The sequence below is a fragment of the Strix aluco genome, chromosome 16 (assembly GCF_031877795.1).
Source record: "Strix aluco isolate bStrAlu1 chromosome 16, bStrAlu1.hap1, whole genome shotgun sequence".
NCBI classification, from domain to species: domain Eukaryota; kingdom Metazoa; phylum Chordata; class Aves; order Strigiformes; family Strigidae; genus Strix; species Strix aluco.
The window spans coordinates 2069030-2088868 of NC_133946.1; the positions used below are offsets into that span (position 1 = coordinate 2069030).

At 39.9% G+C, this 19839-nt stretch overlaps 1 protein-coding gene across 4 annotated transcripts in view; it reads left to right on the plus strand.

Annotated features, from left to right (window-relative positions):
• The window catches only part of TEAD1 (TEA domain transcription factor 1), a 163550-nt gene extending 149573 nt beyond the window's left edge, over window positions 1-13977 (plus strand). For all 4 annotated transcript variants that reach the window (XM_074842024.1, XM_074842027.1, XM_074842026.1 and 1 more), the window contains 3 exons: window positions 5424-5564; window positions 7021-7173; window positions 8136-13977. In XM_074842024.1, coding sequence (XP_074698125.1) covers window positions 5424-5564; window positions 7021-7173; window positions 8136-8249 — 408 coding nt within the window. In that variant the 3' untranslated portion in view covers window positions 8250-13977. The remainder of the gene's footprint in view (window positions 1-5423; window positions 5565-7020; window positions 7174-8135) is intronic.
• Window positions 13978-19839: the final 5862 nt, after the last annotated feature.

Genomic DNA, 19839 nt, shown 5'->3' on the forward strand with positions numbered 1-19839 from the left:
AAAGGTGCAGCGATTCTTTGTGCCCTTCATTCACACAGACACAATTGTGGCTACTGCCTTTTTTTTTTTTGTTCTTTCTATTTTTACATGTAATTTATATTGCACAATCTAGAATCTCGGATTTCCCTCCACACACACAGACACACACGCACACTCGCCAGCTTTGACTGGCAAATGATCTGCAGCTCACAAATGGGAGCCGTAATGTGAATGGGTCTATGGCCAGCATGCAAATGTATGCAAAACAAATTAGATATGGAAGAAAGCAGTCATCCATCTTCTTTTCCCCATCACAACCCTCTTGGCGCAGGGAGCTCACGTGGTGCTGGTGGAGGACCCCTTCGCAAACTGATGCAAGGACATTAGTGCGTGAGGCTGATAATGAGTGGAGGGGCTGAGCAGCTGGGAAGCCGGAGCCGCTTGGCCTGTCCGTCACAGGCCCAACCATGTGGCAGACCTGGACACAATTCCTGAGCTGCAGCATAACGCGCGGCGAAACGTGCCAACGACCCAGATGCTCCCGTCGGAAAAAATTGCTTCACAATTTGGAATCTCTGCTCTTTGATCACTCTTTGGAGAGGAGGAGGGGAAGCATGATGCGGTCATATGAGTAACACACCTCCCTGCAGTCAGCAGTTGTTAAAACCTATATGTTGTTAATAAGTGACCTTATGTGCTTAACGTTAACTACTGAATGCCAGTGTAAATTGTTCTGCCCTCCCCAGATCCCACTGTTTCCAGTAGGTGCTGTTTTCCTTCTACTCAGCAGGAAGGATTTAGACTCTTCTCAGCAATTTTTGCTGGAGTTGCTTTTTTGTTAGCCAAAGCTGTTATTACACAAGTGCTCTACCCTCTGCCCCCTGCCTTTAACACAGAGCCTGAGAGCTCTTCTGAAGTGAATGTGAAGATTTTTTTTTCCCAATTTATTTTTTACTCTTTATTTTGGTTGCAGCCAGCTCTGTTTTGGTGCTTGCTCTGGCACACTGGCAGAGGCTTCTCCTCCATGCAGCGTATCGAACACTTGGTGCTCTTAATATGTAATATTTTCAGTGCTACCCATTGACAAGCTATGCTTTATTAATGAATTAATCATGCTTTTACACACCCACTGTAGATAGGGTGTCAGAAAACTGAATGCTTCTCCCGCCTCCAAAAGCTAATATAAATCTCAGCTATTAGAAATAAATCAAAATTAGAGTTTTACTCTTGAAAGTAAAAACAAAAAATTCCATTTGTGTTTTTAAGTTGTTGGGGTTTTTTTCCTAAATGGTATTGATCTTGCATTTTAAAATTCAGTGAGAAAATGGACTCCTGTTTGTCACATGTGATCATACCGTAATATTTGAAATGCCATACTATTTGAAATCATGCTAATATATTTGAAATCAACATTCAAAAGGTTATTTATCTGTATATGCTACAATAGTGCTCACCAACTCTAATGCCTGGAGCCATGGGTCAGAGCATAGTTAGATGAGAAGCTGTACAGAAGGGAAAGGTGGTTTACAGCCCAGGAAGACTTGCAATCTGAGTCTGAAATGCAAGAGAACAGCTAGAGACAGAGTACCAAGGAAATAATGAGACAAAGCTGGTTGCAGCATGAGAGGCTGCAAGCCCAGCGCTCCAGAAGCTTGACTGTTGCCACGTTTTTCACAGGGATCATTGAGGAAGGAAATTGTAAGGAGAGGGTTAATTGAGGTTAATAAGATAAATTACTATATTTCAATTTTTCTATTATTATATTTATCTAGTCTTGCCTCTTTTGTAATATAGGCCGTGAACCTCACTAAGTGATGTCTGCCTCCGGACAATAAGCCTACTTGAACTAGAGCATCCCTGTTAGTTGGATATTTAACTTGGTTAAAAAAAGACCCCAAGTAATGGCGATTCCACCACATTTGAAAATTATGCCAGCATTTCATTGCCATCAGGGTTACCAGCCTCTACCTTGTTTCTCATTTAGCTTTTGCATAGCTTTAGCTTTTCGTCTTTTAATGTCCTTTTTTGCAAGATTTAATCTATCAGAAGCCTCTTCCCCATGTAGCAACTTGTAGGCTATGACAAAGTCGTGGAAAAACTTCCCTCGGAAAAAGTAAGTAGATGGAGTTTCATTAGTCATTCACTACAAAGGATGTTTTCCAGACCTGAAATCATTCTTGTAACTCTTTTCTGAACACTTTCCAATTTTCCAACATCCTTTCTAAAATGTAGACAAGAAAACTGGAATCAATACTGTAGTAAGGAGCCTGCTAAAACTGAATACTCGGGTAACACATCACCTTATTCCCGCTCAAAGCTACATCTACAACTCTCATAGCCACAGCAGTGCCCACTTTTAGCAGAGCCTTTTTTTTTTTTCTTTTTTTTTTTTTTTGTAGTCTCATAACGTTTTGGTGGTGGGGGGGGGGAAATTGTTACCTGCTTTTGTCAGTTCAATAAATACAATTTTCCTTTAAGATATATGTGTTTAGAGGAACCCCTTACTATGTAAGCCATAATAATATAAACAGCAAGTCCTTCACCATCATTTTTTAACCAAAATTTTGTATTTTACCAACAGGGATAGTCTTTCCTTCTTTTCTGAATGTATTCAGCATGGAACAAAGCTTTGAATACCTGGTTCAGAATACTTCCTTGATGTGACAATCCCTTCTTTGCAATGATATGCACGCCTCCCTAGTGTTCATGTATTTGGCCTCTAGTGAAAAAGTTTGAACCAAGACTGAGGAGAAAGATTTGTTGTAGTATGTGAGAACAGACAAAATTCTTTCAGTATTAAAAGAGGCTTTAGTGAAGCCTTCATTTAAGAGTATTTACCATTGCCAACTTTTATGATTTTTATGTTGGTGTTACACTTTTCAGAGGAGTTTTAAAGCTTCAGCTCTCAGCAGTCTGTAATTAGTTGAACATGAAAACTGTTTAAAAGGAAAATTTTGTCCTTCCTTGAAAACACCTTTATTGCGTGCTAGACTCAAAAAAATAAATTGAATAACAAACAAACCAAATAAAGATAATTCATGCCTATATTATCATCATGGCACTTTTGCAACAATGTCATGATTGTATAAGAGTAAATCATGACATTTGAGCAATAATTTCAAGCGTTCCTCATTCAAACACCAGGGCCCCAGCCTGTATTTTTTGTGTACACAGGACTCCTAGTGATTTCAGCAAGAGTTGGAAGAGCTGTGGGAGTGATCAACAGGGTGCCAGATGGCCACATGTGTTACTTTTCCAGGTTAAATGTCAGCATGTAAATACAACAATTAGATTTTTTTTTTTCAGTGGGCTTCAAAATCAGAAGGCAGCAGGTAAAAAGTTATTCTATTTCTTTAACTCTGTAAACACTTGTTGCAGCTTGAAATGTAAGGTTTATGCAGTTGACTCTTTCAACAACGTTAAATCGTGAGGAGCATTTTAGTTACAATTCCTTAAATATTTTGCCCATATCTGAAAGGAAAAAAAAGAAAATGTTTTGATAGTAAAATTGTAATTGTGGTAGCAGTAGGAATAACCACTTTTTAAGAGATCATGACGATGATGATGATGATTATTTAATAACAGTGATAACAATTCAACTGTTTTATCAGAAATCCCTATTCTTAAGAAATTCCAGCGGAGTAGCTGTAGCATGGCTGATGGCTGCTACAGTTTGTCATGTCTAGATGTTTGTCATGTTTCGATTGCAAGCCAGCTGTGATGGCAAATTGCTTATTTACTATTAGCTCGGAACAATTCCTTACAGCTCACTGTGAACACAGTGCTTTAGATGTACATTAAACATTAACTGCTGACCTCATGCAAAACATGTGCAAGAAACAAGGTGTAATAGCGATAGGATTTCTTTCTCTTATGCAAAATACGTGACTATAGGGCTGTTTGTGTTACTGTGTGTAAACCTCAGGAGACTTCGCCACTGATTAATTTACTGAAGCCAGCCTGAAGTAATCTTAGACCTATGCCTTCTCTGTACCACAAACTAGCTCAGTATGTGCTATTATCAGCATATTGCCTCAGAATGTTGTACCACAAATAAGGACTGTAGACACTAAGTAGAATTAATGAGTTGTTGCCTAGTTAAAAATTAAATAGCAGTTACAAATGACCTGAACTATAGTGAAGGCAGGATTATAAAAGTTCCACACAAACTAGTGAATAAACATACCTGCAAACTGGGTTTTTAGAAAGTCTCAAGGTAGACATGAAGGTATCTGTCAAAATTTTTGTGTTATGTTTCTATATCAGCAATAAAAACAAGCAGAGCTAGACTTGCAAGTGAAACAGCTGCAAAAGTGCATTTCCCTGCTAAAATGCTTGTCTCGGAGTAAGTTAAAAATTCAGGTGATTCTTAGATGTTACGCTGCAGTAGCTGATCAGCTATTTCCACATAAAAAGAAAACCCTGCCCACTCTCTCCTTGGGCACCAAAGATGTCAGCAGCGCTAATGCCTGAATCAACAAATCCAGCTGTGGATATCCCTAGACTCTGCCTGTATCCATATTAGTGCTCTTTTAAGCTGAAGGCTTTTGAAAATGGATTCATGATGACAAAGAGCACAGTGGCAGAACAGCTTCAGTGCTGCTGCAGGCCTGGGGAGGCTGCATTCAGCATGTGACCTGTGCTGTTGCTTTGTAGCCAAATTAATCATGCTGTGCACAGGACTTGGATGTGGATATAAATAATTAAAGGTAGCGCTGATCCTCACTTGATCCTGCAAGTCTCAGTCTCTGTTGCTAGATATCAAAGGCAGCTGGGTAGTTATTCAGGCTGCAGAGAAATACTGAACGAAATCAAATCGTTCCAGTAATATTTTATTGGTGTGGTAGGCACGGCTCAGTGCGCACACGGCTCCTGTGAAGCCTGTGAGTTGCGTCATACGGCTCTGTGAAGTCAAGTACTTTGCTGAATCAGGGCCATATGGCTTGACAGAGTCTTATCAGAGATCGATTCCCATGTTGTGCAGCCGTCTCCCTTTGCCCTGAGGATTTCATTGCTTTAAGAAAGGGAAAGGGAGAAAGTGACCTGTGGCCCCCTCAGGAGAGGGATGGCTTGGTTGAATTCAAGGCCATGGGGCAGCTTCCCTCCAGAGGAGTCAGCTCTGGAGCCAGGCTCCTCACAGGTGATCATGCCCTTTGGGGCTTCATCAGCTATCTGCCAGACAAGAACATCACCTGTAGCTTAAAGAAATACTGGGTTGTCTTTTGTTGTTTAAAGTTTGAAGAAATTGCTGTTTCTCTAAGGTTTTTACTGCACCAATTAGGCAGGTACTTCCCTGACAGACTTTTTTTACTGTCACTGTTGTCACTAGAAAACTCCCTCTCTCCCTTATTTCTGAAAAGAACAGTGAACTAATTACAACTTATGCTACTGACACTGTCAAATGAAAAATGAAATCTTCAACTTCTATTACTTTTCCCCAACAGGCTGACTTAAACTGCAACATTCAAGATGATACCGGAGCGTTTTATGGAGTCACTAGTCAGTACGAGAGCTCAGAAAACATGACAATCACCTGTTCCACCAAAGTCTGCTCATTTGGAAAGCAAGTAGTAGAAAAAGTAGAGGTGGGTGTTGTGATGGGATGTGTGGGATGGTTCCTTTTCATTTTACTTAGGCTTTTCTCTCTCTTGTCTTTACCTTGCTCTTATCTGGCTTTTCCTTCCTTCCTCTAATCCCTCCTGAAAGAGTACTTTCCCTCCCATCAGTGTTTGGGTTCATTTTAAATCACTGTGTGAATGGTGACACTACAGTTACCTGTTGCTTTGGAGACCTTCCTCCACCCTGCCTGTGGCACCCTTCACTGGGGAGCCTGCAGCTGACATCAGTGCCACCTCCTCCATCACCTGGCAGAAAAGAGCTGAAGCAAAAATGCCCTTGCTACTATTTCCAAATACTTGGCCAGCCACATAACCTGTTTGGAACCATACTGCAGTGACAAGCTACCCTCCATCATTTAGATTTTTTAAAACATTTTAAAGCCCTGGATGGTGTGCTATGTTTTGTCTATACCCATGCTTATTTTATCTTATTTTATGCACAGAAAGGCATGCTTTCCCTCATCACCAGCAGCTTTTGAGTACAAAGTTGCATATTTTCTTAACATGCAAGGGCCTTTGTTTATTTTCTACCTTTCCTTTTCTAAGCACAGAACCGTATGGCGTGGTCAGGTAGCATGGTTTATTGTACAATGGTACCGCAGCTATTTAAATTTTCTTCTGTGTACTAAGCCCCACACTCACATCTGTTATCTGCAATACAGTTTTTGTACAGGAATTTTAGCCTAGAGCTGCAGGTTGAGTCTTTATAGTTGTCCTGGTCACTGTTCATGTCCTTATACTAAATATGTTTTCTGTGCATGGTGACCATAAAAAGGTTTTCCATCATTTCCATTATTCCAAGCTTACAGAAAGCCAAAAAAATCCACAAGCCATTGAGTAGCTCATCTGAGCAATTGCTGGCTGGACAGCAGGAGTCCGAGTCACAGCCTTACCTTCCTTCAGTCCCTTGTGAGCCCCTACAAACGAATCTGTTCTGGTTTTCTTCCGGCTGTAGTCTTGCATCTTTCTGTCATTCATAAATTGCCTATTAAATCATGTAATAATATAGCTATGTTTATGTGTGTATATTTATGCATAAATACATAAGGTTTTTTTTTCTACTGTTCCCTTAGCAGACAGTTGTCTCAAAACTACTGTAACATCATTGTACCACAAAGTTTTCTGCTTAATTCATTTTTATTTGACTTGAACTTACCTTTGTGTAATGCTCATCTGTTCAGTTTTTTAAATTCTCAAGTTAGAGAACAAGTAGGGATATTATACCTTTTAATAATTAAGGGCCCTTGAATTTTTAGCGAGGCACTGCATAGCTCCGGCAGGGAGTTAGCAAGTAGGGGAGTGTGTGTCTGAGAGCCACTTTCTCTTCTTTCTGTTTACACAAAGAAAGAAAAAAATAGATTTAATATTAAATTTTTTGCTATTTCTGAATATTCTAAATGATCTCTTTTTTTTTTTTTTTTAGACTGAATATGCAAGGTTTGAGAATGGCCGATTCGTGTACAGAATAAATCGCTCTCCAATGTGTGAATATATGATCAACTTCATACACAAGCTGAAGCATTTACCAGAGAAATACATGATGAACAGCGTGTTGGAAAATTTTACAATTTTATTGGTATGGACTCACTTTTTATTTTTCCGTTTCTAAAATACTCTCGGGCTTTGCATGGCTTGCTTAACTTGTAATATTTAGAACCAGTTTCTGAATCCCTTAGTCATGTTGCTTACTAAACAAATCATCCCATTGACTTGGAAGTGTGCACTATAGACGCTAAGGATGAAAAGGCTAAGCTGGCTGAGGATATGAACAAACAGCTTTGTTACTTTCCAAAAATTCAGCTTACTTCTCTCTTTTTTTCATACACGTCTCTATTTGGTGTTTGTAGAGAGCCTGAGGCAGTAACTTTGAACCACCCCATTCATCTAATGTGTTCTTACCGAGATGTCAGTTATAATACTGCAAATGTCAGTGGTGTTAATTAGTTCTTGGGCCAGAAAAGCGTGCAGTAATGGGTACACCCAACAGGTGATCTAAAGCATGAAGAACAGTCCGTACAGTGGCCTTGAAGCCAGTTTCATCCAGTTACCCAGCTTGGTTTTGCTGTGGCTTTGTGGTGGCACCTCAGCCAAGCACTTAGAGTCATGCACTGCTGCTGCTGCCGGAGGATTCGGGCAGGACCAGGGGCTGGTGGCACGGGGAAGGGGTAGGGCCACGTGCTCCCCACTCGGCTGCCCTTCGGGAAGCGAACACAAGGTGACAAGGGTGTGCTGGTTCCCCTTTGCTGAAGTGGTGCTCACGCTGAGGGAGGCTGAGCCAAGACCACACGATGGCAGCTCGTGGCCAAGAAGGCCCGGGGTGGGATGAACCTCCGTGCCCTCCGCTAGGAGGAACAGCCCCAGAGCACAGCATGTGAGCACAGTCACAGAGATCAGTTTAAATTGCCAAAGAGAGAGCAAGAGGACACACATTTCAGTCACATCTAAAGATTGTCTGAATTAAGCCAGTCACTTTTTGGTTTGGCCCTGGTGTTTCCAAGTTTGTAATATATTGTCTACCTCTGCCTTCCCCTCCCACAGGTTGTAACAAACAGGGATACACAAGAAACCCTGCTTTGCATGGCTTGTGTATTTGAAGTGTCGAACAGCGAACATGGAGCACAGCATCATATCTACAGGCTTGTAAAGGACTGAGCAGTTATTTATATATACACTTCATTTCACTTCTTTATCAAAACACAGACTGTAAACCTCAACACTAAGTGGCAGTGCCTCTGGCCCAACTTTCACCCACATTTTTCTAAATCCTGTTTTAGTGAAGTCATTTTTAATGTGTTCATATATAATTGTAGCTGTGAAATTCTGGTACAGTTGTAAAAATTATTTCTAAAACTAAGTGTTCTTCAAATTTGTAAACCACAGTTCTTTGGGAAGACTGTATTTAAGAACCTAACGCCTCTGTCTGTGGAGGCCTATTTTTAATTCTGGTAGAAAAATGTATGACAGAGCATTTGCCATGGGGAAAAACTGACAGCATTTATAAGAATTTATTTTGGGTTTTTTTCCGACATGAAATACTTGTTTTACAATGCAAGTGAAATTGAAATGAATCTTTAGCTATAACTGTAAATGAGTACACAAAGTTAATAATCTTTATAGAATTATCTTTGTAACTAATTAGGGTGGAAGATATGGACGAATGTAATTCACTAAATTATTTTTTAAAATGAAACATTTTTCTGTTTGAAACCAAATGAAAAATATAGCCTTAAGAAATGCCTGATAGAAACAGACAGGTCCTAAAATTAGGCAAATTTTGTATTTTTTTCTCAACACTAAAACTAATCTTCTAATCCATTAAATTTTCAAACAGGTATTGCAGAGAAAGAAAACATCATCCCTTATCCCTAACATATCTAGTGTATTTTAAAAGAGTATAAAGCTGTATTGTACTAATATGAAAATTTGATTATTTAATGAAAAAGATGGCTCATTTTGCAATAAGTAGGTAAATACTGAAGATTTAGACTTGCATTATATGTAGTCTTGTGTGTGCAGTTATATTTTATATGGACAACTATGTTTTCTAATAAGTTGAGTGAAAAACTTGCAACTCTGAAATTAACAGATGAATGGAAACAACTGACATTGCGACAGCATGGAGTAATTTGTTAACTGAAAGCAAAACACTAACGTGTTTGAAAGAAGAATACGTACACCTCTGAAAGGATCAACAGCTTTAATATCTATGAGACACTAGAAAATCACAACCAACATCAGGCTAAGAAGATGGGAAAGTGGAGATTTTTTTTTTTCTCCATTTCCTCTTTACCATGGTGCTCTTACACCTCTCCCAGTTGTCTCTCCAGTTCCAACTGGCGAAGACCTTATATGAAACAAACACGTACATACCACGTGGGGTCTGATGTCCTTTTGCATCCAGATGTGGTAGTATTCATCCTTCTGATATATTCAGGGAAGACTCCAGGAAGTGAAGTACAGCTGGAGATATTTTAATACTGTAAGGATTCGAACCATGGATGTGGGTGTGAGTGATTGTCTGAGGTACGCACATGTGAGAGAAGTAGTCTCATTCCTCCTGGCCACACCAGTGAGTGTTGCTCCATTTCTTTCCTTCTGCTGCACACCCAGCACTGCCCCTCAGTTGCCTGAGCAGCAGTTTCAGCAGGTGCTGGACCAGCAGCAGGTTCTCATGCGAAACATTTGCATGAAAGGCTGAGGGCTGCCCGGCCAAGCACAAGCCACCTTAAAAATCAGTCATGAGATATCGGCAAAGAGCGTTCTTGGGAAGGTCTTTCGCAGTCCTGAATCAAAGAAGTTAACATTTAGCAGGTCCCTCCTCTCTGCCCTTTACTGATATGCGCCCATGCACAATTTAAGTGAATTTACTCCCAGGCACAGTGCTGTAGTCTTCAAAAAAGCCAGTTTTTTTTTTTTTAATACGGTATTTCTGCGCAGTACTTTCTGTTAGAATTGCCCATTGTTGAATTATCTAGACTAGAATATAGCCTAGAGGAGGTAGCGGGTTGCTGTACATCTGCGTCAGACCATGTTCATATTAACACTGGTGAGGACTCAGGTTAGAAGACAATACAAACATCACCAAGGGGAAGGGCGACTGCTTAAATTCCTTAGCCTGCCTCTGATCTAACTCTAGTAGGTGGATGATTGCTGTGATGTCTAGCTGTTACCTGCTTGTGGATATTAGGGCTGATGATCTTTCGGTTTATATTCCATGAACTGAACAGAGAAATATGTCCATGGTAAGGTCTCTTAACACTCATTTTTAACACTAACAATCACATCAGGAAAAGCACTGCATTGTAACAGCCTAACGGTAGCCCTTTATTGTAAGCACTTGGTGTTACAAGTCAAAAACTACTTTTTTGTTTTATTCTAAAGTTGTCTTTTATTTAGGGTTTGAATTGTGGTTTTGGTGATTTTTTTATTTTTTTTTTAATAACAAGCAAACTTTTTGAGGCATATAAAGTAAGTCAATTTGCAAAACCAGGTACAGTTTTTTTAATAGAATCTGGCACAATACATATGCCATAACTATAGGGTATAAAAAGTCACAATGTTTATTGGTGTTCACATATGTAATATTAGGGAAACTACTTCCATCGTCTTTTCTTTACACTTCTGTAAATGATCCATACCCTGTATATGTTAATTCTTAAAAGCCTTAATCCTTCAACTGTTCAGTGTAGGGTGTGTAGTCCAACAGGCTGCCTGTAAACTGTGAGCTCTTTTGTAAGCTGGAAGAACTTATCTTGTTACTGTTACTTTTTTGTAGGAACCTTTTAATTGAGAGCTGCCAAAGCATTACAATATGCAGTGCCTTAGCATTATATTAGAAGTACCTTTAGCCTCTTAACATAAATTTTATATATTGTTTTATTAATTGGTTCCATTTTTAAAAATATCTGTATTTTTTCCCACAGAAATGCTCTTTGACTGCTTGGTCTAAACCAACCTTCTGTACAAGTCAGTCCCATTACTACGCAGTTAAATGCCTATACCAAAAGGAAAGGTTACAGATTCTTAGTTCTCCGTGAAAAGTGAATTGTATTAATAAATGCTGCCTTTTTAAATTTCATGACCAAATAATTAATTGTGACTCTTCTGCACTCTAGCATGAAAGTGCCTTTGGTTTGAAATTCCAGCTTAGAAAAGTGCTGCCATAATAATGACAATTTGTAGAGAGACCAAAAATATTTAGTTATCACCGTAATGCCTTTGGTTTATTGGAATAAGTTGAATCTACAGGCCTCCATTCACAAAAGAAAGAGCACCATTTATAGCAAAGTAATTTTGCTAATGATCAACCTGCTGAAAAATAATCTATTGTTTGCCATTTCTGACAGCGTTGCAAACCAGCAACTGATTTGTCTGTGATATAAAAATGATTCACATTTATATTCTCTTCATCCAGTCGTGCATCTGCATAATGAGAGATCCATATACTGCAGAATTTCAGACAGTGGACAAATGTGACTTTATTGTTCTCCTCTAATAATATTTCGCTATCTGTGAAGATTTTTTTGTTAGACAGAAGATTTTGTTTACAAAGTTGTGCATGCTGAAAGTCAGATGCATAAAATGATGACAATGGAGAACAGAGAACAGCTAGGGTAAATGCAATTGTGTGTTTTTAAGCATTGAAATGTTGAGTGTGAGCATTGTGGATGAAGGTGCTGTTAGAGAAACTCTGGCCAGCGCGATTCAAAACACAGGGTTGTTTTGTTTATTTTTTCACCCAGATGATGTCTTGGAAAAAAACATTAGCTCCTCTTAATAATGTGTCTGTATTTGATACCTTCTGTGAACGGGGGCCATACTGTACACTACAACTAAAATTGGTGGGAAGAGGAGCAAGATTTTAAGACAACGATGTTAGAAAGAACAAATATCAGCAAAACCAAAAGCTGTCAGAGGGATTATATAGTTGTGAATACAATTTTAACTTGATTTTTAAAGTATTTGATGAAAACTAAGATTAACTTTTTATATATAGAAATATTGTGACACTGTGTGGTAAATATTGTGATAATTCAAGTTCCCTGTCTCTAAAATATTATTTTTGTTATTCCTTCAAGGTCTAAATCTCACTTACCTCTATAAAACAAGTAATCCTGTTGAACTCAATGAGACTGAGGTAGGGCAAAGACACTTTCGCCCCACAAATAGAGCATATATTTTCAGTTATTAGCAAACGTTTGAGCTGTACTAGTCAATACTTGTAATTAACTATACTTCTGTCTCATTAAAACAAGCATAATGGTACCATTTGGGGCTGTTAAAAATTACTACTAACAAATGTAGTTTTACTTACTTGAATTCCAAAATGATTTTATTTAGGTACTGCACCACTGTTTTGAAGGAATTGCAGATATAATGCCTGTTTCTCACTTTCCCTTTCTACCACAGCTACAGCTCATTAAGTTCGGCAGTAGCTTCTTCCGTTAAAACCTCCACGGTATAGGCTATTTGAAATAATGAAGGGTGTACATTAATGTTGAATGTAAGTAACTGGCCAGTTCAAGGCAGATACAACATTTGACGTACTAATCCATATCTATTTATTTTTCCGCTGCAAGTCCTAGGGCGTACTTGCTTTCTGAAGCAGTTCCCCTTACAGTTTTCCTGGATCACACAATCAGTCATACTGAGAAACCTTTTGTCTACCCTTTACTTGACCCATACTGATAACGTACCCGGTCACACAGCAGATGTGTATAATAGAGTCCAGTTTTGTACTTTTCTCAGGATGATCTCTTTTCCCCCTCTTATCTTTCCTAATGAGATCTTTAGCCCCCTAAAAAAGACTGAGGCTGGATAAGTCAAAGTACAAGAAACACTTTGGACATCTTCATATCTTAACTTTTCAGGTCATTCTTGCTGAGATCATGTAATTAGTTTTAGTATGTAAATTAAATCTTAAATGCACTCTGTTGACTAAAAGGAGATGGATCCCTGTTACCTCCTTACAGAATATGTGTTTTTGTTTTTGTTTTGTTTTGTTTTATGGGCCTCTGATTCAGGCTCATGACTGCAGACAAAAAATACAATATGTGCCTGAAAAAAAAAAAGACAAAAGAATTTTATAACATTGAAAACCTGAATAGCCTTTAATTCTTCAGTACATTTTATGTAAAACAGGTTGGGGTTTTGTTTTGTTTTGGGGTTTTTTTGCCATGTGCATTTGTTCACATTTGTAAATGACTTAATGGAATTCTCACTTTATGTTTATTTGTGTAATGTGTATAAAATGGGTTTGTGACTTAAGCATATTCATATATGGTCAGTGGTTACTTTAATATTGTACTGCTGCTGGTAACTTTTGATGTAGAACTTGCCTTTTGATGATAAAGTACCTCTAGGTTAGACAGTGAGGGAAGGCTCTTTGAAAAAAGTGAATGTTCTCCAATGTTTTCTTAACATATTTGCAGAAGCTTTCAAAAGGAGTTTCAGTCAAACCTCTTGGCAGTACAGTATTCTTGTATTTGTTATTGTCTGTGTGTAGGTACTGGTACCTTTTTTTGTTTAAAATGTTTTAAGTGTTGGCTTTAAAGTGAATTTATCTTTAGTATGATAGTAATATGAAAATTATAGGTTTTGTGTGCAGAGAATTTTTTTATAAAGTGCTTTGTAAAAAAAAAAAAAATGTATTCTAGCTTTCGCGGTACATATGTGTGATAACTTTAATATCCATGACAGTTAAGTGCAATTATTTCATCACTCTAAAAATGCTATTTTTGTGTCGGTTACTGCAGGTGTTTTCATGTCTTTGCAAAGTGACACATTTTGATGCCTTCTTGATAAAGTGGTAGAATTTTTGTAGCTTTCTAGAAACTTTGTATTCATACAGTATCGATTGAAAATAAAGAAAATGAACGTGTTTTGTGCATTTATCTTCATCTCTTAAATCAATCTCTTTAATGGTGGGTGCAACTTTCAAAAGCATTTTCCAAAGTAGCACAAGGCCAGATTTGCAGCAATATCTGTGTACCTGCCTAAAAGTGCAATGGACATCCAGCAGGATTTACAAAAACCTGCAGGGAAGGTACTGGAGGCTGGCACATCTGGAAGCCGTGTTCAACGAGTCCATATGCATTCTGGCATTTTATCATCAAGAAGGGTGACTACCTCTAGCTTGTGTGTCTTCCTAAAGAAACAGTGGTGGATTTTTTTGTAACATCATTTAAAACTATACCGTTTTAATGGGAAAAGCCACCCATCTCCCTTTATTCCAGAAGCAGGAATGACCTGTTCAAAATCTTACTTAATAAATGGTATCAAATACATCACTAACGTGGCAACTAGGACTGACTGAGGAACACAGTAGTCATCTGAGTGTCCAGAAGGACACTGAGCTCTGTGGGAACAGAGGTCCTAAAAATGTGACATTTTTCAAGAGACTGATTTCTTGTTTTTTCTTAAACCACTTGCCCCTCAGCTAGCAGCTGTACTTGATATGGTGAGAGGTGATGATACAGGATCAACTTGCCTGCTACATTATGAAGTAAAACCACCTAGCTAGGAAAAAAAGGAAAGAAAAACAGAATAAGAGGGATATCCTGCATCAACTGAAATCAATGGGAACACAACCAGGACTTGGCAGAGAAAAAAAGATGTACATCTGGCTCATCTTCTGCTTCAAAAGGGGAGCAGTGGCTTTTGAATAAACCACATGCCCCTCCCACACACCCTAATTCTTTTAGGTGGCAGATGTTCCACTGCCATTTTTAAAATGCCAGCAGAGCACCCCCCATGTGCAAGATGAATGGGTTGAGAACAACACACGGATATGGTCAGTTTTGACACTGTTTTCTCTTCTTTGTTCCCCATTAAGTCTACGGCTTCAGCCCTTTGAAGTGGGTTAGCTGTTTTAGAAGCAACCTGCTTCTTAATTAAGGTTCTGCTTCTTAATTAATTTAGGTTTAAAACCATAAATCTTCCACCTTTGGGAAAATGTCATGCAGCATTTCAGGTTGGGAGTCCCCATGTAACGTCACAGACCATTAGTTTATTAACGAGCTGCCTTCAGCACAAGCAACGGCCTCTCCCTGACTAAGCACAGTCTGGTTTACGCGAATGTGGCAGCATGGGCAAGGAACAAAGAAGACAGACCAGTTACTCCGTGCCATTTTATGAAGTGTAGAATGATGAGCTCTATGTGGTCCATGGACTTTTCTGGACGTTTTTTTTTAAAGCTGCAGCCAATTTGACATGACAAATACAGAACACATTTAATGCTCACAAACCCAAGAGTAAAAGGAGGGTTCAGAGCTAAGCAGTGTGTTAGCAGATGTCTAGAGTTCCCACACACAGCTCTAGCTGTCCATCCCAACCCTGATCTTTTGCAGCTTTACTATTGTTGTGTGGGGCCCTCTGAGCAGAAACAGCTGAACAATCTGTTACACCGAACACCAGTATCTTAGCAATGTTCATAAATAATTACCTAACTTGTAGAGCACTGTGACATTTAATTGGTTAATGGTTGTAAATTGGTATATGATTGCTACTGTTTTCTGAGAGCTAGAGCTGTGCTGGAGACACTAGAAACGTGGTAAAGGTGGGAAGGGCAGGAGGGAGTGGGTAGAGAGACTGTACTAGGAGTGGGGCGAAAAGGAAAATTGTAGAAACTCAGAGTTCAAGTGACTGTGAAAAAAATGAGTGGCAGGTTACTGCTTTTCAAAGAAAATGAAAAGCTGAGGATGGGAGAAAATAGGAAGAAAGGAGGAAAAGGATCATTTGAAGACCTTCACTGAAGTCCAGAAGGAGGGAGAACTAAGACTAAGAAAAAGGCTACAACAAAACACAAACATTCACCTTCTAAGTCAGTGAACAGAATTGCACTTCTTTCTTCCCCCCCCTCCTGTATTGCTTCTTATTAGCCCTTTCCGGTTTTTGAACATATCCTCTTTAAGCTTAAGGTTAAGGGCTACTGCAGGCCTCCATTCTTGTGTGCCTTGCTGTGGGGAATCAATAAAGCCCAAAAATCTCAGCAGCAAGGCACCCTGTAGCCCTGACAGATGAAGAGCTGTCAGCTTGGTTTCGGTTGGAAAACAGAGAGACAGACAGAGAGCGTGAGCATGAACATGAGCAATAGTCACAAGAGTATCTGAAACAATCAGCTGAGCAAAGGCACTTGAGTGTAAGTGACTGGTCTCAAGTTACCCAGCACTGGCCCCCTTCCTTCCATCTATGTGTTGGTTTGGGTGTGTGCAGAGTCCATTATAGGTTTAGGCTAATGAATTTCAAAAATGTTGCTTTCCATTCTATCCTAGAGGTGAGAGCATAAACAGGTAACCTTGATGTTACTAAATTGGCACAGAAAGCCAAAAAAAAAAATAAAATTCCTAAGTCTGTTTCCAAACATCTTTATCAGCTGTTAGAGATGTCCACACACAGGGAGCAGTTTTGGATCCAGCCTTAGGCATTATAGTTTTTCCCTAACTCTGATAAAGTCAATGTTCTGCTAAGGATGGTGGTTGGAGCCATCAGAGCGAGGTGCAGGAGCCATGATTAATATGTCTATGTCTCTTTTCATTCCTCTTACTTACACAGTTCAAAGAGGGGATTAGTTCGCTACTCATGCTTACCTTGCAATGCACCTTAATGCTTTGCTTTCTGGACCTCCAGTAAAGGCAGAATATGGCAGCAGCTTTCAGACTTACTCTCTGTTTGAACACGGCACTGAGCTGTATATGCAGCTGACTTTGCCAGTGGATTAACAAACTACAAACTGATTTTTTTTTTCCCTGCTTCAAGCATATAAGTTTATTAGACATATTAAAGCACCCTCTCAATTATTTTTTTTTCTGTTGGCGGAGTCAAAAGAATAGGGGTTTTTTTCCAGACTTTTAAAAATTCCTTTCTGCTAAGATCATAAATTCTCTACAGCGTTATCAGAGAATTTTTTTTTTTCCAAGATACTTGTCTTTTCTTATCCTTTCACCTGTGATGTTGAACTTCCTAGTGAGCATTATACTTGGCAAAATGTACAAGAACAGATTAAGGTTATAACCATTCTCCTCAGTACACTATAAGAACACTTCCTTTTTGATGCAGCTCTACATTAATTGAAGGGAATGGAGAGGGGAATGCCTGTGTCTTCATGATATTCTGCCCTTCCATTACTTTTTAACTGAACCCACATATGACAAACTCAGGCAATGACGTATTAGATTCAACTAATTGCACATATATTACACCACTGCGCAGCACAGAGAATTTTATGGCTTCATTGTAAAATATATGTATTGCTTTTACTATGACTATATTGTATTTTCAATAGGGTTTAATCTAAGCTTTATCTTCAGAACACCATGATGGGTGGAAACTCGACAGTGCAGTTCATCTCCAGAGTTTACAGCAATAATGTGGGAGAGAGAACACTAGTCTCAGCAGGGTTCGCACTCCCCTATCTCCTCCAATGATCTCCTGTTTTGAGGGAGGTGGTGGTGAGTAATGTTTGGGAGGTGCCCCAAGACTCTCCAGCGATAGGCTCTGGATAAGCGCGAAGGGGCAGGTAGATGTGGTGCAGTAACAAGCAAACTCCAAACCTTTTGGCTTTCCTGCCCACTTTCACCCATCTCCCAGCCAACAAAAGGACACAATGTCATGTGGGCAGTGACCCAACACATGAGATCTGAGACCCCCCTATTTTTGCAGAATTTTTCTCCAACTGCTTCCTTCTCTGAAATGCTATTACTTGAGACTAGGATCACCAGGCTCACAATTCCTCTTCACTCTGGGTGAGGCACCACAGGGTATGCAGAGCACTCAGACACAACTATGGCATCAGCTTAGCATTTTTTTCCATGAAAACAAAACATCTTTCCATTAAGAACATCAGTGCTGGAAGTGGTACAATGGTAATAGCCACTCTGAGAGAGCAAGTCTAAGGGCTCAAGAGCCACTGAGAGGAGACAAACAGGGCAGGCACGGGCGGTCAGGCGGGCTCTCTCCACGTGCCTTGCTCTAGGCTTATGTGGTTTCTCAGCTCGGGAGGAGGTGGAAAGAGAACTGTCTACCCTTGCAAACCATAGCACCAAGGGAATAGGTACATGCACAGTGGAGAAAGTTAGCTTGAAAGTACCTGAATACTAATGGAAAGGAAGCATCAGCCACAGGGATTTGAAGATGAAGCTGATGAATCAGGAGATAGGGTAAAGGCTGTTTCAGAGAACTACAGAGAAGAAGGCTTTTCCACTACCTCTGGTCAGACACATAAAAGAGCAGAAACAAAAGTCAGTGTTAATCAATTGGAGGCAGCTGAAAAAGTATCAAAGAAAGAGAAAGGAACCCAGAGGACCAGACTGAGGAAAGCACACAGGGTGCTCACTAATATGAATTAATATGAATATGGCAAATAACCTGGTAAGGGACCACTGAGTGGTGGAAGGGGAGAACATCTCCCCTTCCCTGAAGATCTCCCTGTCCCGGAAATACTGAAAGAACAGGTGCAGAGCTCTGTGCATTCAAGTGGCTGGATAGTTGCGAGTGACCACTGCCAACATCAGAAGTTACGGCACAAATAGGCTTTCTTGGGTGTGCCTGTGAGATGCATGGGAAAGCTGTGGATGCAGCAGTAGACAGATTTAGAGATAAGAAAGATCTGGGAGGGGGTGGAGAGTTCAAGATCAGGGCTGACCACAAGTTCCCTGCAATGGAGGCAGATGGGAGGTTGAGGGGAGCAAGGAGATAAAAGCCATGGAGATAGAGCTGCACAGTATGGACCTATGAAGTGGTCTGTCAGCTCCAGCAACCAGCTCTTCCTTATTAGAAGACTGTGTGGTGGTAGGAGGCAGCGTGGTGTGCTTGTGTCTGCAAAACAGGGGGAACAGGGAAGTGGTGAGACTAACAGCTCGCCAAACACACACTCACGGCTGAAAAAACAGCATGTCATCTGGAGCTCATTTTCGACTGCCTGTTGACAAGACAGACAAGTATTTATGCGTAAGAGATGGTCACGATTACAAAGGAGATCTAGGGACACTGATACCTGCACAACATAGTTTAGAAATTTGTGCAGTGTGGATGGTTTGTTACCCTCGCAGTCCACAACGACAGGCATGTGATCATGTAATGGGAGGGTGTCCAGTTTAACAAACAGAAAAGGAGGAATTCTGTATAATATTTAAGCTTTCTGTTTGAAGGTTAAACACAAAGATGCTGTTCAGCTATTAAAAAAGTACTTGACAAGAAGCTGGGACTCTGGGTTCAGAGCATGTGCTGCTCAGCTCTGCTGGAAACTAAGAAACAGCTTCAGTGCTGCAAGTGTGTACAGCCCCACATCATATAGGAAATGCCAGGCATACAGAGAGGCCATGGTAAGAGGCAAAAAAGCAGAAACTTCTCTGTCAGCAAGTGAACAAAAAAGCTTGAAAGACTGACCAAGATACAACCCAAGATACAACCCAAAATATCTTTAAAAGAAACATTCATTCTTACTCCCTTTCCTTTCAAGATTGTATCAATCCCTGCAATAACTGGATTTAAGTCCCCATGTGATAACAAAGTTGGGTTTTGTGCTTATACGAAGTGTCACTTTGTGATCTGAACATCTGACAAAGTCCCCTCAGCCAGGAGCCCGGGACGTTCACATATGTTCCAAATTTTCTCCTTAGTCCCTCCACCAAAGTGGCTTAAATCCTTGGGGACGCCCAAGAGAAGGATATGGCCCTAAGACAACAGCTAGGTCTTTGAAGGATTCTGGTGCTGCTGCTGCAGCACACTCTAATGTAGAGCATGG